The sequence below is a fragment of the Pteropus medius genome, unplaced genomic scaffold (assembly GCF_902729225.1).
Source record: "Pteropus medius unplaced genomic scaffold, Ma_sr-lr_union100, whole genome shotgun sequence".
In the NCBI taxonomy this organism is placed as follows: Eukaryota; Metazoa; Chordata; class Mammalia; order Chiroptera; family Pteropodidae; genus Pteropus; species Pteropus medius.
Window position 1 is genome coordinate 17,589,152 of NW_024349799.1, and position 23,526 is coordinate 17,612,677.

Here is a 23,526-nt window from a genome sequence, read left to right on the forward strand (position 1 = left end):
TCTTGCTGTGGTAGGCAATGCATAGTAATTTAAGAGAATGGATATAGGATTGGATTGGTTTTGATGCTCACTTTCGACCCTTCCTAAATGTGCGATCTTTGGCAGATTAATTTTGCTAAGCCTCAGTTTCCTTATCTCTAAGAGAGAGAGAGAACGACAGTCTACCTTCTAGAGCTGTTGTGGGGATTAAATGAAACTATGTGAATTTATACCTAGTCCATAGTAAATACTCAACCAGTGATCATTTAATGAGGTTTGGCATGGATTGATTAAGTAGGGGCATGGAGCGAAACTGGATTCTTCTCATTTTATCATTTGGGCGGAAGAAAGAGTTTTGGGTTCTGAATTGGGAAACTATAGTATTAGTTCTGCCTCTAACTGGCCATATGACTCTGGGCAAGTCGTGTCCCTTTTTTGAGTGTGTTTCCTCATTTATTAAACAAGATAGAAGACATTTATTGAACACCTAAGATACAGGCTCATGTATTTCATTACATTTATTAAATAATTTATTCTTCCCAGCAGACCTATGTGGGATGTGCTATTATTTCTCTGTTTACACAGAGGAGCTAACGCTCAGGGAGGTTAAATACCCAAGCCCACACAGCAAGTAAGTGGCGGGTTAGGACTCGAACCCAGGCAGCCTGTCTTGGAAGCCCAGGTGCACCAGGGCTAGGAAATGAGGCCATTCCCATGTGGGTTCAGTGTCACTTAATCCCCACAACAGCTCTAGAACCTCATCCCAGCATATTTGTGTCTCATAAACCTTAGCGATATGTTGTTCAGCTTTACCTATTTTACAAATAGCAGAAACTAAGGCCTAAGCAGGGTAAAGAACTTATTCAGGGTCATACAAATTAGTGGCCTGAGTGGACCAAGGTCTCTAGTGGGCAAAGGAAGTGGCCCGAGGCTTTTCCTTTAACCAGGTCTCAGGACACTTCCAGCCCAGAGAGTCAGAGCTCCATCCCTGAGAGTCTCTTTAAAAACATCGTCAGTTTGCCTGTGAATAAGGGTTTACAATCACAGCCTTGCTTTCCTTATACACTAGGAAATTCAGAGGAGCTGGGCACCCGTCACTTCGTCCCAGGACTTCATCAGCTCCACCAACAACTAAGAGGCAGCACCAGGGATTCAGAACACATTTCCCACTCACAAATACAGAAGGATGTGCTGCAGTTCTCCCATGCCATGTTTGTCCCAAGAATTGGGTGATCTATGTGGACCTTCAGTGGTCATGTGGGGAACAGCCATCCTAGCCTGTTGCTCTAGGTTGGAGGAGGACAGGCATGGACAAGAAGTTGTCACAGAGGTCACCAATTCTGTCAGCTGTCTCATCTACCACTGGGCCTGTGAATGCAGTATTTAAAAACAAATACTTTAAAAAAAATCTATGGGTTTGGAAACCTCAAGTGCCCTGCATTTTCCCATGAGCATCTCTGGGTCTTGGGCCTGTCTCCATTCCTTGGGAACTGGAATTCTGTATAGTAGTTCTTCGTGTGCTTAAGGCAATCGCTGAAGGTCCTTCAGACCTTTTTTCAAGGGCTCCACAGGGTCAAAATGATTTTAACATTAATACCCAGATGTCATATACTTTTTTCACTCATCCTCTCTGGAATTTCCCGGAGGTTACATAGTCTGAAGCAGTGGCGAGAACCCAGCTGTCTACTATTAGGCCAGACGTGAAAGAGATTTGCAAAACTGTAAAACAAATTGACTCTTTTACGAAAACGTGTTCACATAAATGACATTTTTGTGAACATGTTTTCCATAAAAGATCCTCTACACTTAGATCCTGTGCTTGAGGATGAAAGGAAACTAACCACAACTAGTCCACACTATAAATAAATCATTACGCCATCAATCAATCGGTCTCCCAGCTGAGGCTCCCTTCTCACATCAAGCAAGTTGCCTCCTCTCTGGTCCACAGGAAAGTAGGTGGCCCCCAAGGGCCCTTCTGGTTTCAGCATGCTACAGCACTTTAGAGTGTCTTCTCCCATCAGTCCCAGGAGCCCCCCACAGGTGGGGTCCTATTCTCTTCACCAGTGTCCATCTTTTCTGAATGTTAGTGAAACAGGAACAGTATTTACTCAACAGCACTGCAGCGATGTTCAGGTGAGACAGAATGTGGAAGGGCTGAAATTTATAAAGTTGAAATATATCCACGCTGGATATATATGAGCTTTAACAAAGGCCTAAAACCTGAGCATACATATGGACACAACATATAAAAGACAAGGGAAAATCTGAAATGAGACACTTGTCAAAAGTATTCTGAGATTTTATTAACTTACATCTATTGAAAAAACCCTATATGCAACTATATGCACAAAAATCTCAAAAGACTGGAAGCAATACATCTCTATGGCATGGGCTTAGGAATTTATAATTACCCCCAATTTCAAACACACTAGATTTCCCTGATTATAAAAATAACATACGGTCATTGTAGAAAATTTGAGAAATATGGGAAAGCGCAAAAAGGAAAATTAAAACCACCCACAATTCCACTGCCCAGAGATAACTGTTAACATATTTGGTGTATCTTGTCTATGCTTTCAAAAAAACCCCTTTATGTGTTCTAGATGATTGACATCACACTAAATATACAATCTTGTGTCCTGCTTTTTTTTCACTTAACATTGCATTAAGAACATTTCCCCATGACATCACAAATGCTTCATAAATGTGAGTGTAACGGCTACTTTCTGTTCTGCCCCACACCTGAGGACTGGGCACCGTGCTGCCTGGATGGGAACATGAAGGAGACACAAGAAAAGCAGATGCTGGAGATCTGAGTCCACAACACTGATATATTAGGGGCTGAGGTCCTTCCGTAGGAGAGAGTTCTGGCTCTGAACAGGCTCCTTCTAAGAAGTGAGAATTTCCCTGCTTTGTTGGAGGACATGCTGGTAGGTTTCCATTCATCTGAAATCAGACCCGGCCAATATCAGTATCAGGAGGCTCTGACAGGAAGGCCAGCCAAGATAAAAAACATTTCTGAACTGATAATGTCAGTGAGTAGAAAACATGGTTCTATTTGCTCTGGTTAGTTATACCTTTTCAGGTACACAGGTTAGCAGGGCAAGAAACGGCTCTGAGTGGCTCTGAGCTTTTAGCTCTGTGGCCGAGTAAGGGTGTCAAAAATCAAAACCAAAGGACAAAACGAGAAATCACCCCTGGATAGTTGGTAAATATAGCACTTTAAAGTCTCCTGAGGCCTTCGTATCACCAGCAGCCCCAGCTTTTGCTGGGGCGTTCATATTGGTGTGGAAGTGGCAAAAAAGGAGAGAGAGAAGAAAAAGGAGTGGGGGGAGGGGATGCCCCAAGTGTCCTTCTGCGAGAACCAGGTTTTCAACTTCAAAGTGCTCCTAGCTTCTTCCTCTGGAGAGTGCTCATTACATCATGGGGTAGGCGATGACAAAATAGTTAAGCTCTGAGTTGATCAGCTTTCTGAACCTCCGGTAAATTTCCCTCAGTGTCCTGTCCTCTTCATTCGTCTCATATCTGTTTGTATAAATTCTCACCTGTGCCAACAGAGAAACACACCCTCATGCATACACTGTGACTGCATCGCTCAGATACCGAAAACAATGCGAATGATGTATATGTACAATTGTTGCCAGAATCAGGACAGACCCAAACCCAGCAACTAAGGCAAAAACTCCAGGCTCCCATCTATGAAACTGTCAATTTCCAGTCGGCGGACTCAGATAAGATGACTGCCTCCATTCCCTGCCTCATTGCTGACTTTTGTCCCAGAGCAGAAGCACTTTGGCTGGTCCCGAGCCCAGGGCCTGGATGCCGCTGTTCTATCCCTGTGCGACCGCCTCAGGTGGCTCTTACCTTGAGTGTACGCAGGGCACACTGCCCTTCTTCCTGACTCTTCAGGATCCGCTCCACAAAGTTAACATCGAGGAAAGCCCAGATTTTGAAGTAAAACAACTTCCTGCAGGATAAGATAAGGAGGTGCAGCTCCTCGTCGAGGGACTCGTGGTTGTTGTTGAACTCAAAAGTTAATTTCTGGAAAAGCACCGGAGGGGAAGACGTATGTGGGCAGAGATGCTGGGACTAACTGGATCATTCTAGAATATTTCCATGACCTGGCTTTGGGTCTCCTAGGCATGGCGGTTCGAGAGCTTTAGATAAGAGACATGTGACCATGGACATATAGGTCACAGAGGGAGAGATCTGGGGATGAAGATGATCTTACCCGAGTCTGTGAAACTTGAAGTTTGGAGGCAATGTACTTGGAGTCCAGACACCACAGTGCTGGTCCCAGCCCTGCAGTGGACTGGCCTGGTGACTGTGGACAGGCCACCGAACCTTAAGTTCCGTAGCACAAAGGAATAACAGTGCTGTCTGCCTGCCACTTCAGGGCTATCTCAGTATCGGATGAGCTCTGAGCACGCCATAGTCAGTCACTGTTAGTGGTGGTATTACACCTATTAATGTCAATTGTCACAGCCTTCTGTGAGGTCCTTAGAAGGGACAAAATGACCCTGATTTTGTAGATGGAGAGCTGCCAGATTATAGCCCATACCTCTGAGCCTTTCAGTGACTTAGGGCAAATCTGGCTTTTTGTTTGATTTGAAGTCACATTGTTTCCTGCTTGCTGCAACCTAGTGAAAAGGTAGGAAGAGGCTGCAGACCTGCTACTCACCTGTAGAGGTACCTTATTGCTCAAGCTTTGCAGCTCTGAGCCAGGGATATAGAGGTTTTCCTTGGTTGACAGCCAAACTAGAAAATTCCTTGTGTTCCATGTGTAGGAAGTAAGCAGCAGATTACATTGTCTGCTGTGTTCTTGGGAACCAGTGGAGGCTTAATTTGGTCACATTTCCCAGAACCTCAATTTGAGATTGAGTGCGTGCAAACCCAGCCAAGAGTAGGCAGCAGTGGCCTCTCCGCTGGGTAAGCCAGTAACCTGGGTGACAGTCACTCCTTGAAAGCCTCCCACCCTTATGTCATACCTACCTGTAGAGTGTGCCGGAATGTGGGCAGGAGATCCAGCAGAGTGGGTCGCATGGACCAGTCTGGGTCACTGAAATAGCAGCTTCTCAGACTGATGCTCCTGATTGGGATCTCCTGCAAGAGAATCCGGACCAAGCGCTCATACTTCATGACCCGCTCAAAGAAGAAGTTCACCTTCAAGTTGGTGGTGTGCCTGGCCAGCTTGGCCCAAGACATGCCCCAGATGACCTGCCCGTGGGGGTCATGAACGTGGCATTTGATGTTTATAGTCCGGAGGGTACTGGAATTATTCTCACACAAGTCCTCAAGTAGCTCGTCAGAGATGCAGTTGTAGTTGAGGGTCAGGGACACAAGGTTGCGGAACGTGGACATGGTCTTGTTGAACTCGGAGCTGCTGTAGACGGCGAGGTGGTGGCTGAAGAAATCCTCTATGTTGAGCTCTGATGCCATACTCTCATTCCTTAAGTAGCTCAGAGAGTTTAGAACATGACAGCCTTGCTCCACAGTCACCCTAGCCCCTTTCAGGTTGAGATAATCCAGGTGTTTGCCCATTTTCTTTAAGAAGAAGGTCAAACTTTTGATGAAAGAGCTCTTGATGCTGTGCCTCCAGACCAGGCGATCCAGCTCCAGGTGCTGAATGGAAAGAGATTTCAGACGGCTGTTACTCTTGCCGAGACATGAGAGAAGGCCTCGCATGGTGACCTGGAACTTCTTGGTCAAGAGAGCATTGTAAGGATTCATGAATTTGATCTCCAGGTACTCCAGATAACGACCAAATTTCTTAACATACCAAAGAGCTGACTCGAATTCAGATGCATGTACCCTGGAAGGTCTCCCACTGAATGTGATGGTCCTGTATCGCCAGAGGTCAGCCGAATACATCATCTGGTTCCATTTTCTGCAGACGAGAGCCGCCCTGGACCTGTCCCTGTCTCCCAGCCACCAGAAAACACGACGCAGGCACACATCGGGCAGAGTGGCCCAGCAGCTCTGGTCTTGGGGCTCGATCAATTGGCTTTCTTCATCCATCAAGGAACCAGGATGTCTAGTGCAGCTATGTGATAGGCAGGGCTTCCAAAAATGAGGAAAGAAAAGTAATCACTCTTTTTCTGTGGAGAGTAAAAAGGAAGAGCCATTACCTGCCAAACAGAAATTAAACTTAATTGAATAAATTTGCACTGTGGGTCCATGTGTAATAGGCACTGTGCTGGTGCAGGTGGGGCAATAATAAATTCACCTTATAGTCAACACCCGCAAGGAGTCACAAGTCCATTAGGGGTCTATCAGGGACGCAGACCAGCACTCAATTACAATAGGGTGGGAGAAGTGAAAAGGTTCAGGCATATTCATGGTGCAGGGTAGCACAAACTAGCGTTGATTCATTCTGTCTGGGTAAGGAAGAAGTAGAGAAGACTGCTCAGAGAAGATGATGTCAGAGTTGGGTTTTGCAGGGTGAGTAGCATACCAGATTGGCCTAGTGGTGGGGGTGGAGGAACTGATACATTCCAGCCAGAGGGAACAATCTTCGCAAAGCCACAGAACTGTGAATGTACAGTGATGTGTTCACATTCGGGGAACTATAGATTGTTTGGAGTTTAATTTGTAAGGGGCAGGGAGTGATGGGATGGGAGCTGGGGCCGTAGGAGGTGCTAGATTGAGGGGCCCTGAATGATGTGATAAAGATCGTGTCCCAGAGGCCAGGGATTCCCACTGTTCCCTTTGGATTCCCCAAGACTTTGGAATCCTGACATGGCCAGCCCTCTTCTCTGGATGAGAATTACTGTGTTGAGCTACATTGCTGCTGCTGTGTTGACATTCAAAAGGCATAGCAGCAGAATAGGGTGGAGAACCACAGCTGAGGTCACAGGGGGTTAGAAAAGGTTGAAGGGTCACTTGTCTGGAAGTGATGTGGTCAGCATTGAAGTCTAGGAAGTACATTCCAGGGATCGGAGAAAGGATGGTCCAGAGCGGAGTCCAGGCTCAAACCTGGGACTAGGGTGGCATCATAATGGGAATGGGGTTGGTCGTGAGTTCTTTGGAGGATATGATTTGTAACTGGGGAATGCTAAGGCCTGCCTGCTAGACCGAGCCCTCAGATTTTGTATTGCCATGTGCTGAAATCTTCATGACTTTTTGCTTTTAATGTTTCTCCTGCCAGAAAACTCTCCTCGTCTTCTTTACCTCTCCCAATCATCCCATTCTTCAAGGTTCAAGCCCTATCACTCTTAAGGCTTTTATTGGCTACTTTACCCAGTGTCCCAAGATTAATGATCATGGCTCATAAAAACTTAAAGCCAGAAAAAAATCTGATAATTGCTTTCTTTACAAATGGAAACTGAGACCCAGAAAGGTGAAGGGGCTTGCCTGACGCTACACAACAAATTAGTAACAGGGCCCAGGCTAGAACCTGGGCTTTCTGACTCTTTCTCCTCTACTTTTTCTTACCTTCTCAGGTGGTAGGCCTCAGGTGCTGAGGGACAAGTTAATCAATTCAGGACAGACATTTGTCTGTGCAAGACCTCTCTTTGGATTTATTTATTCATTCATTCCATTTTAACTCTTTGTCTGACTTCATTGCCCCACCGTAGCCAATGATTTCAGTGTGTTTTTGTTTGTGTATGTGCTTGCCCGATGCATATTTAATATTTGTAAGCATCATTCATGTCGCTCTGCACACATCTCACCCATTGTGTTCATTTGCTGAATGGATTGTCATGGTGGGTGTTCCGGCCTGTCTCCTATCCACTCTTCCTGTGCTGGCTCCCAGCCTCCTCCAGCTCCCACCACCACCACCACCACAATGGGTGTTATCATGCAAGCTCCTGTGAAGGACTTTGGGACCTTCTGTGCCTTTGTCCTCACTACCCCATCATCACCTGCAGAACAATTGGGCCCCTGCCTCCAGCTGGCCCTCCCATCTCCAGGTCAGACAGTCTTCCACATGGGATTTGGCAGCAGCTTGCCCCTCCCCGCCCCACCAGGACACAAGGCTCCAGTGGCTTCCCAGAGTCGCTGCCTCTGTCAGTATTCAGCCTGGTCCTCTCTTTTCCCTCATGTCACTGTTGATCCTTTACTATGATCTGCATCCAAACCTTTCTTTCCACGGGACCCACACATTCCTAGGGACCAGCTTCATTCTTTTTTTGAGTAGGTACTTCAAGGTTTCACAAATGAAGAAATAGGTTGCCATATATAGACTGCCTGAGGCTAGGGGCCTCCACAGCACTTAACCTGAAGTAAGGTGCCTAAAATGTACTCAAGAAAAGCAAAACCAATTAGAGAGCTAAAGAAACCCTTCTCCCTAACAAAGTCACTGGTCAGAAAAATTATCAGACTCTTTAGGCCATAGGGTGTGTTTAAAAGAACATATGTGGTATGCTGGGAAGGTTGTTGCAAGTGGTCCAAAAGTCATCTGTAAATTCTGGGAACACCCTCCCCTCCCCCAAAGACCTCACCAGTGAGCGGCGGAGTAGCTTGGATCATTAGTGGGTCGGATCCTGGTTCTGTCAATTGCTATGTGTGACCTTAGGCTAATTAATTTCTTTGTACCTCAGTCTCCACATATGTAAATAGGGGTAATAACAGTACCTTTCTCCTAGTGTCAGGAGGATTAAATGAGCTAATATATGGAAAGTACCAGAACAGTGCCTGGCACATAGTGAATGCTATACAAGTGCTTGCTGCTGTCGGTAAGTTGGTGCCAAAGCACTTCTACAACATCCCTATAGCGAAGGTATGAACGCACCCATTTTACGAATGCGGAAACGGAGATGTCAGATGGTTAAGAAAGTCTCCCAATGAGATAAAGTAGTAAGTGGGGATGTGGATTTGAACCCACTTTTAAGAACTCAAATCTAGTCTTGGTCTACCTTATTAGAGCTGCCCACCTGGGAAGGAGACCTAAGGATTTCCTTCCACCTCTGGGAAGCTTCGTGGAGAAGGACTGCTCACCTGCGCGGGTCCCGGCGCATTCCCCGGCTCATTCCCGGGCTACCCTTACCTGCACGCCGGCCGCACCCCGCTCTGGCTGCCGGGTGATTGGGCTGCAGGGACCGCGAGAGCGCCTGCCTGCTCCGCGTGCACCTCTCTGCTCCGACGCCAACTCCGTGACCTCCTGGGGCTGCGTCTTACTCTCGAAGAGATTAAATGCTAAGCCGCGGGCTGCCTTTGTGACGCGCTGCCACCTGAAGGGCTCTGTTCATCCCCACTGGGCTTAGGGGCCCAAACCTGGGGTTGCCAGGTCAGTAGAGTGTACCTGTAGAGAGCTAGAGCGGTGTCAGCGCAAACAGTCCAGGAAAGCGCCCAGCCAGGGGCTGGGAGGCAGGAGGCTCGGTCTGCGCAGGTTAGAATAGGCATGTCTCCTGCCCTTCGCTCTTAGTGCAAGGGAGAGATTTTGTCCTGAATTTGGGGCTCAGGCCCAATCAGTGCACTGCCTTTCCTGTCCTGACCCAGCCCCAGGGTTCTGTTGCATCCAGAAAGACCCAGCTTGCCCAATCAGAATCCACTGTCATATGCTCTGTCCTGGCTTCCACTCTTCCCTTAGACAGGGCCTCCAAGCAAACCTGACTCACCCAACGTGACAAAGCTTGAGAACTGACCCACCTTTCAAGTTGGGAGAGGATAGAGAGCACCTAACTCACCCACTTTCCTTGGCCTTTCCATCCCAGGCAGGGGCTTGTGCCCTAAGAGGTCTCCCTAAAAGCTGGGCAGACAGGTAGAGGTGTATTGTTTGCAGGCTGCATCTTTAGGCTTCTCCAGGCTGCTCTCCCAACAGCTGTCAAAGGTATCCCTTTGGGCTTCACCAGTGAGCTAAGAGGGGTCTATGGGAGGCTTGGGACAATGTTTAATAGAGGCTTGTCATCATCAGGGGTGTGGATGGACGAATTAGAGAACACCCACACCAGTGACATTTATGCAGCCCTTGCCTGTCACCCAGCCTTACTTCTCTCCTTCCCTCTCCTTCTTCCTTTTTGTCCTCCCCTTTCCTTGAGCACTGCCTCACTCTGCTGTCCTAGCTGCTGCCATCCCTTGCCCTGGAAGAAAACCAGTGAGGAATTTAAAAGAAAGATGAAGGAAAAGCTTCCAGGGAGGATAGTTTTTATTCTTCGGGGACCATATATATACACATATAATCTCAAAAGTCAACAGTAAAAAAACAAACGGTCCATTTAGAAAATGGGCAGAAGACATGAACAGACATTTCAGATGACAAATAAGCAAGTGAAAAGATGTTCAACATTTTTAGACTTTGGAGAACTGCAATTTGAAACTACAGTAAGATATGACCACATACCTGTTAGAATAGCTAAAGTTAGAAAAAAAATGACAATGACAATAGCAAATGCTGGCCAGGGAATGTGGGGAAACTTGATTTCTCATATATTGCTAATGGGAACGTAAAATAGATGAATTTGGGGTCCCCAAGTTGTCCAGGCTATGGGCCTCAGATGTTTTATCGGCATTCTCGGGCAGAAGGACTGGAGGCTTTTCTCTAACTAGTTTATCTGTAGATCTTGGGCAAATCAGCATCTCTGTTCAAAAAAAAAGAAAAACAGTTAAAATCCAAACCTTTTCTCCCATAGGAAGGAAATCCAAGGAATAAAACCTATCTCTTCTCACAAGTAAGGACTACCACAGAAAGTAATCAGGAAAACCAGCATTAAAATGAAATTTTATGAATCTGTAGTACCTTTTCTTCTTCAAATCTAGCTGGAGTTTCTCATATGTTTTTCTTTAAATGAAGTTAACCACCGACATTTCTCCTAAAGAAATGGATATAAAAAAAGTTTGATGAGTTTAAAGTGAGAAGTGCCAGTCTCTGGATATTGCTATCCCCAGTTCCAGGAGCAGGAACACGGAGCTACAGATTGCAGAGAAAAGGCATGAAGCCCAGTGAGCCAGGAGAGGCCTATGGGGGGCTTGGGACAGTGTTTACTAGAGGCCTGCTATCATCAGCGGGGTGGAGGGACAGATTAGAGAACACCCATGCCAAGGACTCTTATGCAGCCATTAAAAAAGAAAGAGTCATATCATTTGACTTGGAAGGATGTCCTCAGGTATTGCTGAATCATAGCATTAAGATGCAAATTGCGTAAATGTCTAACCACTATATGCCGCACACCTGAAACTAATACAAAATAATATAGAATGTCAACTGTAATTGAAAAAAATAGTTAAGGCCCTGGAAAAAAATAACATTAAGATGCAAAGAAATGTTTATAACTGGACTCCAAATGTGTATGTTTGTATGTGGTTATATAATAGGGTTGCCAGATGAAATACTGGAATGTCCAGTTAAATATTAATTTTAGAGAAAAGAAGAGTTTTTTTTAGTATAAGTATGTCCCATGCAGTTAGTTTGTAGTTATTCTTCTCTAAGTAATATGTTTCCATTTGCTAAATTCATCAACCCTGTTATATAAAGATAGAGGAAAGTATGGAAGGAAACAACACATTATGGGAGGCAAGAAATTACGGCTGTAATAACACCCCCAGCAAGAATGAAATTCATCCATACTTGCAAAATTATATGATTATGTGCATATATAGATGCATAAAGAAGTTACACAAATAAGATCTGGGTCTACTTTTTTTTGTAAGGAGTGTGCATCATAGATTAAGTGAAAAAGACAAATGGCAGAGTAATGAGTACAGGAAAATAATGTGTGGGGAAAAGAAAAAATTCAAACCCTGTATAGGCTGGTTCAGGTTTGTGTGAGAAAAGGTAAAGTTTTGAAAAGACACCCACCAGGCTACTGACGTTATCTCAGGGCATGGGACTGCGGAGGAGCTGGGGTGAGAGTGAGGAGGATTAGCTTTGCCTCTATATTTCTTTGTATGGTATTGTATCAGCTGGTTGCAACAAAATCTAGTACTTTTGTGTTTTGAAAAACAAAAAAATAATAAGAGGTTTTTTTTTTTTTTTTTAAGTGAAGCATTCTGTCTGGAGCTTAAGAGCATTAACTTTGGAACTATATACATGTGGATCCCAGGCTGGATTCTGTGACATAATTGTATAACCCTGGGGAAGCTACTCGGTCTTTCTTTCTATTTTCTTTATCTATAAAATGGGGATAAAATACCTGCCTATTGTTTGTAATGTAGAGTAACCATTTGTAAAGACCTTTGCATTGTAGCTGGCATATAATTAACTACCTCTAATGCTAAATTTTGTTATCACTAGAAAATAATCTAGAGTGTAAAAGTCAGGATATCGAGGCTGAAAATCCTGATCTGCTAGAAGTACACCTTGATTTGCTGGAGGTGGTACACCAACTGGTTTAGGATCTTGACCAAGGCTCTGTTGTCTGGGCCTCAGTTGCCTTATCTCTACCATGAGAGAGCTAGACTGTATGCCCTCAACTTCATTCATTTAACTCGACAGTTTTGGAGCATTTGCTGCGGTCAGCCCTTGGGCCAGGAACTGAAGACACAGAGATGAAAGATCTGGCCCTTCCTTCAAAGGTGGCCCAGACTCTGGGAGATTATACAAACAAACCAGGTGGTAAATGCTACGATAGAGTGCATTTGGACACACAGAGAAGGGGGAGATAAGGAAGAGCCTTCCCAGTGGCAGTGTATGGGAACATCCTGCAGGGCTTGGATTTCTCTAAGCCCTGTCCAGATGGTTGATAGCCACGTAAGGAGAAAACAGAGGCTGGGTACCTGATGCTGGTCCAGTGTCGGCAGGGGAAGCAGGATACCACACTGAGAACATCTCTTCAGAATGTCATAGACTGCCTCATCTTCTGTAGTAGAGGCGACCCAAGGCTTGTGCTCTGACTTCAAAGGCAGATCCATGGTTTTATTTGTGCCATCTGATGCTTGCTTTGTTGAATTTTCAAGAAGAAGAGGAAATCTGTTTATATTTTTCATCTTTGGACGGACATCTTTTTCTGCTATGAAAGTTTGATCTTCAGCAGCCTGACTTGGAAGGGGTGGAGGAGAAATGCTTGGCTCTCCAACTGGAAGATATTTTGCAGACTTTGATATTGTACGACATTTATCCTGCAATTGTGAGTAATATATCAGATTTAAAAATGACTTTGGCTTTAATGGTTGGACACCACAATAGATTAGATAACCTGAAAACTTTCCACTACAAACACTTAGAAATGCTTGATAAAATATGACAAACATTCATTTAAGTTGAGCTGACTTTTTAAGAAAGCAACCAACCAATCAATTGAATGAGCAAGCAAGCAAGCAAGCAAGCAGGCAAGCTCCATGTTCCAGGAATAGAGACCCGACCTGTTAAGTACATGACACTTTGGGAGGAAATGTGTGGTCAATCTTGCAACTAAGGGCTTGGATGATAGAAGAATCCCATTCACATACTGTGGGCAATTGGAAGTATGACTTCCCTTTCCATGCATAAAGCTGAGAACAATGAAGGCTAAAGTATGGTGTCTAAGAGAAAAGAATATGCTAATTGGAAAAGATAAGTGGCAAGGGAGCTTGTCTACCTTGAGCTGGAATTTGAGCGTGGGGAAGAAAAATTGACACTCCTGAAAACTCAAAATCACAGGCCCATTCTTATATCTGGGGCTCAGATTTACATTAGCCTCATGGTCTGGGAATATCCAAGCAGAAGAATTCACATAAATATTGGGATGTATGGCAGAAGCAATAACGAAATCCCTCTGGCAGGTACATATCTTCAAACTAGGTCATACAAGATTCTCACAGATAAGTGTCCCACCAAATAGAAAAATCACAATTAGAACTTACAAATACACAAGGAAGCAATTTACCTTGCGTAAGAGTCATAGACACAACCAACAGCAGGATTAGTCTCCAAGATATTCAGATAAGAGAACTATAGGATAGAAGAGTAAAATTAATTAAAAGTGAATAAAACAAGAGAAAAGAATAAGATTCTATGAACAAAGAGTAGGCAAATTTGAATGAGTGATAGAGATAGAAATGAAAACTCAATGGATGAAATTACCAGAATATAGGAGAGAGAAATGGAAAAAGTGTGAAACATCCTAGGAGACATGAAGTTAGACTGAGAAGGCCTAATATACACCCATTGTGTTCTACAGGAACAACTGGGAGAACATAGGAGAGTTAGGCACCAATGGGGATCCAAAGGGATTAGAGCCGAGACTTTTTCTCAACTGATTAAGAACATAAATCTTTAGATTCAACAGGAGAAATCCTGAAGAAAAAGAGAGAGAAAAAAAAAAGCCACCACATTTGAGAACATCGTTCTGAGCAGTATGAGTAAAAATAAATCCTTAGCTGCATTGTGGTGAAATCACAGACGATCAAAGGCAAAGAGGATCTTGAAATCAACCAAAGATAAAGGTCTACAAAAAAATGACAATTACACAGAAAGCAGAGAATTACATGGAAAGATTATCAACAGCAATCAGAGGTGGGAAGATGGTGGAATAATTTTCAAAATGCTAAGAGAAAGTAACTGTTAACCTATAACTTGATATCCAGCTAAACTATTGAAGAATGCGGAAAGAAGTAGTACATATTCAGGCAACTAAAGATTTGCTACTCACAGTTTTCTTGCTGAAGGAACTGAAAAGTGTATTTCAGGAAGAGAAAAATCTTCCTGAGAAAGCAAGCTTGGGATTCAAGAAAGGATGTGAGCAAAGAAAAAGGTAAACATGTGAGTATATCCAAGCAGGCATGAGTTGCATAAGACGACAAAATAATAATGACAAAGGAGGGATAGTATGAAAACAAGACGGAACTAAATTATTCTGGCAGCATTTACATATATGGTGGGACTAGAGGATCAGAGTTAACATATGCTCAAATCCACGTATTGTTTGTAAGAGGGCAGAGAATATGATTAATTTTAGACTTTATGAAGTCAGGTATTCATATTAAAATGTTAAGGATAGTAAATATAGAAATAGAATGAAAAATTGCCAAATGAGTAGAAAAGGAGAAAGAAAATGAAGAAAAATTGCTTAATTCAATAGAAGGTAAGAGAGGAGAAAGTAGCAGCAGCAGTAATGAATGAGCATGGTAAGTGGAAGGCCTCAAAAAGATAGTAGAAAAGAATTATTGTTACTACTGTTGAGAATAATAAAGGCATTGTAGTTAAGAAATTGACTATTTTTAAGATGGATATTAAAGAACGATGAATGAAATGAACAGGATATCTTCAATTTGCTTTAAAATACTTTAGAAAAAACAAAAAAGAAAGGAAAAAAGACAGATGAAGTAAATGTTGAAAACTTTTGATGATTGATATATCTGAGTGATGAATATATGGGATTTTTAAAATATTTGCTCCTTACTTTTATATTTGTTGAAAATTTTTGTAATATCATTTAAGAAATTAAGATGGTAGATAGATTCTATAGCCATCCAAGCTATCATTTTCAGACATATAAGATCTAAAAAAGTTAGCCTCCCATGCTTTACTTCTCAAGAAACTATTCAAGGATATGTTCCACCAAAGAAAGAGTAAAACAAGAAAGAAAAAGATCTGAACCTAAAATTTAGGGAACAACTCCAACACGGGAGATAGTGGAAGAAATTTTCAGAATGAAAGCTACTCATCAGGCCTGGGGAGCCACATGCCCCGAAAATGAAATAAATAGAATATCTGATGTGTTTGATTGTACTGAAGGGGGAATTTTCAGATCTGATAGAAAGTTTTAGGGATGACTTAGTGATAGGTACCTAGAGAGTGAAGCATATGAAAAATTAAAGCCATTATTAACTCCAGAGAAAACAAAAAGTTGTAGAAGAAAGCAAATGTAATTGCAGTTTGTGTGGCATAGCCATATATAATATTTACTTGGTCATAATAATATAATATTTACATGGTTGTAATATAATATCGATTGTTAATTTAACCAAAATGGGTGATATCAATAAATTGGGAGGATAGAGAGAAGAAACTTGGAGGTGTGTGTAGGATAAGTGGTGTAATAAAGCAAAATCCATATCCTTAAATCCTTATGAATTAATGGATAATGTAAAAAATTGGGGAAAAAAAAGCATTAGCAGTTTGAGAACATACTTTAGAAATATGGAACTAAATGCCAGAAGAAATAGCTAAAAGAATTAGAAAGTAGAGTATTTGTGACTTGGGAGCAGTTAGCATGAAGGCGAGCAAGTGGAGCTTGTTCTTTAACTGGGGCGGTAGGAGACAATTAACAAGGGCTTAATAAAGAAATAAATTAGATAATATGTTAGAAGTCGATAAGTGCTATGCAAAAGGAAATAGTAGAGAAAGGCAAGGGGGATGGTAAATGTGGGATGGGGAGGGGTAACAATTTTAAATAGGTTGTTTATAAAATGAGGCTGCGGAGTAGGCAGTGATATATGAGTCTGGAGTTTGTGAGAAAAGTCTAGAATGGGATATAGATTTGGAAGTGTCTGTCTATATAAGGCATTTTTAAAAATCACAAGATTTGATGAAATAATTGAGGCATTGAGTATAAGTAGAGAAAAACACAGGAAATGAACTCTAGGACTCCCAAATTAAGTGGTTGGGGAGCAAGAGAAAGAGAGACCAGTGAGGTAATTGAAAACCAGAATAGTATAATATTCTAGAAGCTAAGAAAGAGGTGAATTAAAAAAGTGAACTGAATAGCGAATTGAAGAAGAGGGAGTGATGAACAGTGGTCTCCTCAAAAATTGAGGACGGAGAACTGACAGTTGGATTTAGCAATGTGAAGGTCATTAATGATTTTCACAAGAGCAGGTTTTTTTTGTTGTTGTTGGAGGAGTGGGGGATGCAGACACAAAAGCCAGATTGGAGTGGGTGTAAGAATGGGCGAAGAAGAAATGGAGACGGTGACTGGAGACAACTTGTTCAAACATTTTGCCACAAAGGGGAACAAAGAAAGAAGATGGTGTCTGGCAGGAAGTTAAAGCAAGAGAAGTATTTTTTTTTCCTTCCTGTTTTTGGGTCATGTTAATATAATATGAAAGTCTGAGAACCATAAAACCACCTGGTGTAAGTGATTTCAGTCCCTAATTTGCAAATTAAAAAAAAAAAAAGCGAGAATGTTTTCCATGCAGAGCCAAAGATTGTACTATCAATGTAAATATTTGTTAATAGTACCCCTTTAAAAGCGTATCGAACCAAATGTTAGAACATACTGGAGTGGACAGTTTGAGACTGTTGCTGCCTACATGTGCAGCTGATTTCACCTCTCCTTGTTGTAGGAGAGAGAAGGGAGAGTTACTGGAGCGCTGGAGCAATGACCTTGTGTAAACAGAAAAGATGGGATGTAGTGTACCAGTCAGATTAAGAAAGGAACATAGAAAGCTCCTTTATGATTAACAAGTGGGAAGGAAGTGTGTATGTGCCTGTGTGTGTGTGTGTGTGTGTACTGGTACTGGAAATTTACGTGGTGAGTGGTCTTTTAATGAAGAAACAGACAAATCATTATCCCCATTTTCCTCAAAAGAAAAAAGATGCTCAGGGAAACTACACAGTCAGTAAGTGGCAGAGCAGAACTAAAATTTAGGGTTTCTGACCATAAATCCAGTACAATGTTTATTAGAGCTTCAAGTAAGTGTTTAAGTGTCCAGTCTGGAGATTTTGAAGGGGAGTAGTCAGCTCCACTCTTGCTTTGATGCTCACCAAGTATCTTCTGATTCAAAGGAAAGACATGGACCACTTATGTAACAGGATAAGCATCAGTATTAAGGAAAACACAGGAGATTTCAGTGTGCAGCTAAGGCTGAGAAGCACTTGGCCGGGTTCAATGCTTCGCAAACTCAAATCACAATGGATGTTGTGAAACTGCATATTCTGATTTGGCATTTCTAGGGGGAGGGCCTGAGATTCTGTATTTCTAACAAGTTCCCAGGTGTTGCTGATGCTGTTGGCCCACAGCCTACACTTCAAAAAGCAAGGAGCTGAAAGGTGGAAATGACCCAAATGTCCTTCGATGGATGAATAGATAAACAAAGGGTGGTATGATCATAAAGGCCATACAAGGATGAAGCACTGACACATGCTACAATATGGATGCACCTTGAAAACATTATGCTAAGAGAAGCCAATCACATAAGACTACATATTATATGATTCCCCTTATATGGAAAGTCCAGAATAGCCAAATCCATAGAGACAGAAAGCAGATTAGTGGTTGCCAGGGGCTGGAGAGAGGGAGAAGAAGGGAGTGACTACTTAAGGGTACAGGTTTCTCTTTGGGGCGGTGAAAATGTTCTGGAGCTAGACGGAAGAGATGGTGCACGATCTTGTGAATGTATTAAATATTAATGATGAGTTTATGTTATGTGTATTTTACTACAATAAACAAAAAGATCTAAATCGTCCTAAGATTTCTTTAGTTCTGATATTTAAAGTTCTCTGAATTGAGGGGCTAAGAAAGGAAAAATAGCTCTCTGTTCAAGAAGGAGATGAGTTCCTTGGAGATAAGCCTTGGTAAATTTTCCCAGAGAGAAAATGCTCCATCCTGCAAAAAAGGGAAGTGACTCGACACAGCTGAAGCACCAAAAGGTGCTTAGAGCTATGGAGGGAAGAGTCTGTGCATGTTCCTAGGCAAAATCAACCAACCAATCATGTCATTGCACCTCTACAGAGTTCTCCTTTGGTACCCAGCGCTGAGATCAGCTTTATTGTGGGAAGATGAAGAAAGTCATTCACTTTTGCGAAGGAACTCACAGTCTAATAGACAAGATACAGAAAATTATAAGGCAGACTCTATTGGGGACCAAATTGCAATGTCCAGGCCCTGATGGTTGATGTTCAGAGGTGATCAGGGATAGCTGGTCTGGTCAGGGAGATTCTTGGAAGAGTTGGCACAAATGGAGACCAATTATATATGATAAGTTAGCCTAAAGCAATTCACAGTTTGAGCAAAGCAAAAATAAATACAAGACCCTCTAATATCCACGCTATGTAAAATTGAATCTACCTTTCATTCCACACTTTTTGGAACATGGACAAGTATGAGCAACATTAGAAAATGACTAATTACTACTCACCACATGGTGTAAATACTCATTTCCTGGGATCATTTTGTTGCAATAATGACAGTAGCTATTTCTTTCAGAAGCTGAAATTCTCTTCCCTGAATAAACACAGAAACAACACCAAAAATGATTGCCCTTGACAATAATAGCCCAGCTGTCCCACAACTGCATACATGGCCTGTAGTCATAAGTATGCACTGTCCTCAGCCTGCCTGGCCATGAGTGTCCTGCATTGATAGTGTCCTTGGACCCATAGGCAAGATTTGGCCAAATAATCCACATCATTTCCTTTATGGCCATAGAGGTTCACTCAGAGCAGCACATGACCATGATGAAGAAACATTTCCCTGGAGAAGGACTGGTTTCTAAGGGGAAGAAAGGAGCCATTACCACAGATGCCAGTCCCATTCAATCTGACTGCTCTTTCACTTCACCAAGTTTCTGAGCTCTGGGATCAAACTAGGTGTTATGGTACGTATCTTTGCTGATTGTATTGTGCTGTGTTGTCTTGTTGAAGCTGTATTGTGTTGATGAAGTTATTTTGAAGTAAGATTGTGCTAAAGCCCAGCCATTCTGGAATGAAGGAAATGTACTTGACTCTCAAGCATTCCAGATTTTCCTTTGCCAGTTTTGACCTTGGATCGATTGTTTACTAGGAGAGATTCACGTCCAAGGGGTTTCAGGCTCTCTTCACATGTTACCATATTAATAAAACAATCAGTGAAGTCAAACAGAAGATCTGTTATATTGAGGCTTGTGTCTTCTGTCAATACACCTCTTAAAGAGGTAACTAGGTCCAGAGAACATGAAAAGATACCAGGAAGCCACCATGTAAGTCCAAAGGTCAGGAGCTACAGCTGATTTCCTTTGGTGTACAGCTGCTGATAGAAAAAGCTCTAGCTTTGGTGTCGGGAAACTTGGGTGTCCTGCTTTATTTTTGCCTCTAGCAAGCCCCTGATTTATTCTGTGCATGTATTTCTCATCTGTAAGAGGATACAGGTGGATCTCTGCCAGGCTGGGATTGTACTGGAGGAGTTCCAAGGAAGCCTCCTATTTTGTAGGGCCCCCGTTGCCTCTGCACCCATCTGTGTGGCTCCCAGGCCCCCACGTCCTGCCTCTTGGTCTCCTTGGACCAGCCGTTTGAAGCCCATAGCAGACACACAAGAAGTCCTCTCTAGTACATGGTCTAGAACTAGAATGGCCAAATGAATTTGAGACTTGCACTTCTGTCATACACATACGTCATCTGTCCTATTGAACACCTACATTCCTTGCATCCCACCCAGGAGAGGCTCCCTTTCCTTGAGGCTTCCCTTTTCCTCCTCAGCCTGCATTGCTCACCTCTCTCGAGCTGGGCTTGCTCACTCTGGCACACATCTCTGTGCTTGGCCAGCATTGGGAGCATGATGAGCTGGCCACAGTCTGGGCAGAGCTCTGTCCGGTTGCCACAGTGGTGCTCATGGATTTCCAGCATGCTGAGGCGCACAGCCGACTCACAGAACTGACACTCCACAGGGCGCTCCTGGCATTCTGTGGCCTGCAGAGAGGCAGGCGGGATGGGCCTGTAGCCACTGCAGCCCAGTTGGGATGGATATGAGCTTGTTTACTTAGGGGATGGAAGCCAATAAGGAAGCAAATGGAAAGGGCCAGAATAGGGACTCTCTTCAGAGAATTTGAGCTCTCTTGGGCTCATGGACCATGGCAAGCCCTTCTGGCCAGCATCTGGGGAGACAAGAGGCTCTATGTCCCCATGGTCAGCTAGTTCGCCACTCTTCGCCAAACCTACTTGGGCGAGGTGAGAGGTCAGGTGGAAATATATTATTGGCGGCTCCTTCCCCTTCCCTCCTCCCAGGTTGGCTGCTTGGCTGTAAAGGATGAATCACACTCAACTCTCACCTCATGAGACTCCAGCAAGTGCTTCTGCATGCTCTGCTGGCACATCGCACACCCGACCTAAACACAGAGAGAGCAACTCAGGTCCCAACCAACACCTGCGGCCTTCCTCAATGTCTGCCTTGGCTCGCATGTTGCAGGTTTGGGTCTGTGAGCTCCTAGAGGTTACCTCAGTCACCCTGTGGTACCAGCCTCGTGTTCAAGAAGTATTTGAAAGACCCTTTGAGTTGAAACAGATGTCTGAGCTTGAGGATCTCCAGAAAGATAAACGAGGGGCCCAAGAAGGGATTGACATGAAAGCGTAGGAAAAAAAAGTCAGCCTTAGACTGATCTTGACCATGACTGCCTTCTAGAGCATCTCTTTCCTGCTTCTCCTTTTCACAAATCTCAAAAGAACATTTAGCCTTTTCTGAAACAGACCCCTTGCCTCGCCCAAACCCATAAGCCTGTAGGGAAAGAGTGGGGAATGAGAAAACTAGGGGTAGACTCAGTTTAGTATGAGAAAGGCAGTTTAGTATGAGAATTATCATGTCCACTTGACAGAGGGGGGCCCAGGCTAAATGACTTGCCCATGGCAACCAAGCCAGTTGTTTCAGCAAGGACCAGACTCTGCCTCGCCTCCCAGGGCTCTCACTTCCCTCCCTCCTTTGGCTGCCTCACCTGCTGGTGCCCATTCTTGCAGTGCTCGTCCATCTTCTCCTGTAAGACGGGTTCCTTGCACTCCGGGCAGCGGACCAGAAACAGCTGACAGTAGGCCTCATGAAGAACCAAGTGGGCAGAGGCCACACTTCTTTTGCTGCAGGATCAAGTGAGAAGAAAAACAGGCTTATTTCATGGTATAAAATGTGGAGCCATATTTCACATCCAGGGTTGCTGGGTTAAGATCTTTCGAGGCCTCAAGCACTGAAAATGTGATGATGATGCCACCTATCTTCCTTCCCCATGTTGATCCCATATCAGAAATGCAAAACCATAAAATAAGTGTAAGGATACTCTATAGCACTCTTATATTGCCCCAGCTAGCAGAAGTGGGAGAGAAAGATTACAAAGGGGCACTAGAAAACTTTTAGCGTGATAGATAGGCTCATTATCCTGATTGTGGTGATGGTTTCATGGGTATACACATGTGTCAAAGGGTACTCTTTAAAAATGTACCATAAAGGCAATTAATGTCAATTTTACCTCAGTAGAGCTGTTTAAAAGATGAAATTACAAATATCAGATTCTTTCAAATATTTTGTCTTGTTTTCAAGTGTTCCTCTGCTTGGCCCACAGCTGGTTGGGCACCCAGCTCTGGCATACCCACACTTCCTGTAAGGGCAGTGCCAACTTTCAGAATCTCTGTGTTTCAGAGTGAGAAGCCATCCACCCATCCCCTGCCTCCAGGCTCACCTGTGTATCCCACAGAGAGGCCCTGAGTCCTTTCTTGGAGATCCCAAGGAACACAAGCTTCTGAGTCTTCCGGTTCCTGGGCAGGGTATTTCTTAACACTCCTTACCACGGAGAAATGCCTCCTTTCTCTTTGACCAGCTCTTGCTCACAGCAGAGCTGACTGAAGTGAAAGGAGGCGCTTTCACTTCACTTTCCCAGTTCTCTTTGTCCTGTCCCCTCAGCTCTTTCTCCTGAGCTGGTTCATACACCTGAGAGCCAGGAGGGTATGAATGGAGCAAAGATCTCTGGGCAGGATGTCCCCTGGTTCCCACAGGTGGGGAGCTTTGAGAGCGAGGCCCTTCAATGGCCAGTTTCCCCTGAGTTAGAGGTGTAATCCTGACCCTTGCTAAGTCTCTCTTATCTCACCCCACAGCTCCTTCTCAAGATGAGTGAGGAATAGTCTTGGGCTGGTGTGAAGGTCATATGATCAGAACCCTGAATTAGGACCCGAGGTCTGATAAGTATGAGTAGCCCAGCAGGTACAATTAGCCTGGCTTTTTGGCTTTAGGATTATCCCAGAAAATCTAGCCTATCTTGGGGGGCAGGTGGAAGGAGCAAGTTTCAGTGATGTACGGTAATGCTAACCACTTCTTATCCCATTATCTCAGAGATCTACTGAGTTTAAGCCTTCCCTGCCTAGGGAGCCACAGTACCCACCTTGTCCTTCCTTTTCTCCTCATTTCAGAAACTGTCATATTCTGTCTGCTCCTCTCACTAGGGAACCTCAGGTCACCACTAGAGAAGCAGCTCCTTACCAGTTCCTGCACACCTTGAAGGCTCCCTCCATGCTCTGGTCTCCGGAGTCTTCTTGTCAAGTTTCGTTTCTTGCAGAAACAAAACTGAAAGCAATCCAATGACAGCCCAGCCCACGGCTTCAGGGAAGGAGGAGTTTTTCAGAACTCGCAGCCAGGGCTGCTTGAAGGTTCCTGTGGCTGGACACTCCCAGAAAGCCCTTCTGTAGCGTGGCCAGCCCAGCCTTCCCCCGCTTCCTCCCTTGGCCTGTACTGTCACCTTTACTGTAGTCACCAACTGTTTCTACTACCCCGAGGGTGGGACCTAAATTAGGTCAGGCCTCCCCCATGCAGCAGCCCCACCCCTCTCCCAGGCTGGCTTCACAGCATCTGAATCTCTCCATCCCCTCCATCCTCCTCTTGTCACTGGTCCTTCCTCTGCCTGAGAGAGGTGGTTTGCCTTGTTGAACTTAAAGACTGTTCTTTTGAGAGCAGCTAGCTCCTGGACTTCCGGTGTCCTACCTTAGCCCTGGTTGGTGATGACTTTGAAAACGGGGTCCAGGAGGAA

General features: G+C 43.9%; 2 protein-coding genes across 7 annotated transcripts; both read right to left on the minus strand.

Moving 5' to 3' along the window:
• Positions 1 to 2,283: 2,283 nt before the first annotated feature.
• FBXO39 (F-box protein 39) lies at positions 2,284 to 6,425 on the minus strand. Its single transcript, XM_039886441.1, has 3 exons — positions 4,972 to 6,425; positions 3,844 to 4,020; positions 2,284 to 3,524 (listed from the first exon to the last, which is right to left on the minus strand). The coding sequence occupies exons 1-3, from the start codon at positions 5,995 to 5,997 to the stop codon at positions 3,396 to 3,398; spliced, it is 1,332 nt and encodes a 443-aa protein (XP_039742375.1). The 5' UTR covers positions 5,998 to 6,425; the 3' UTR covers positions 2,284 to 3,395.
• A 3,623-nt stretch (positions 6,426 to 10,048) lies between these two features.
• XAF1 (XIAP associated factor 1) lies at positions 10,049 to 23,245 on the minus strand. 6 transcript variants are annotated; one of them, XM_039886448.1, is made up of 10 exons: positions 22,983 to 23,244; positions 22,189 to 22,436; positions 21,979 to 22,107; positions 21,457 to 21,592; positions 20,800 to 20,856; positions 20,245 to 20,440; positions 18,916 to 19,001; positions 12,634 to 12,975; positions 10,658 to 10,730; positions 10,049 to 10,499 (listed from the first exon to the last, which is right to left on the minus strand). In XM_039886448.1, exons 4-9 carry the CDS (start codon positions 21,487 to 21,489, stop codon positions 10,674 to 10,676), a joined length of 771 nt encoding a protein of 256 aa, XP_039742382.1. In that variant the 5' UTR covers positions 21,490 to 21,592; positions 21,979 to 22,107; positions 22,189 to 22,436; positions 22,983 to 23,244; the 3' UTR covers positions 10,049 to 10,499; positions 10,658 to 10,673. The 6 variants fall into 6 exon arrangements, with proteins under 6 accessions (XP_039742382.1, XP_039742383.1, XP_039742380.1 ...); XM_039886449.1 differs by having other exon boundaries at positions 22,189 to 22,264; positions 22,983 to 23,023; XM_039886446.1 differs by lacking the exon at positions 21,979 to 22,107.
• Positions 23,246 to 23,526: the final 281 nt, after the last annotated feature.

Coding starts and splice junctions, on each gene's coding strand:
- FBXO39 (XM_039886441.1), bottom strand. CDS start 5,997: ATGGATGAAGAAAGCCAATTGATCGAGCCCCAAGACCAGAGCTGCTGG. Junction 4,021..4,971: donor CATTCCGGCACACTCTACAG/GTAGGTATGACA, acceptor GTGCTTTTCCAG/AAATTAACTTTTGAGTTCAA. Junction 3,525..3,843: donor GTGCCCTGCGTACACTCAAG/GTAAGAGCCACC, acceptor CTGTTGGCACAG/GTGAGAATTTATACAAACAG.
- XAF1 (XM_039886444.1), bottom strand. CDS start 22,922: ATGACAGTTTCTGAAATGAGGAGAAAAGGAAGGACAAG. Junction 20,441..20,799: donor ACTTGCTGGAGTCTCATGAG/GTGAGAGTTGAG, acceptor GCCTCTCTGCAG/GCCACAGAATGCCAGGAGCG. Junction 19,002..20,244: donor GCAAGCCCAGCTCGAGAGAG/GTGAGCAATGCA, acceptor GTGTTTATTCAG/GGAAGAGAATTTCAGCTTCT.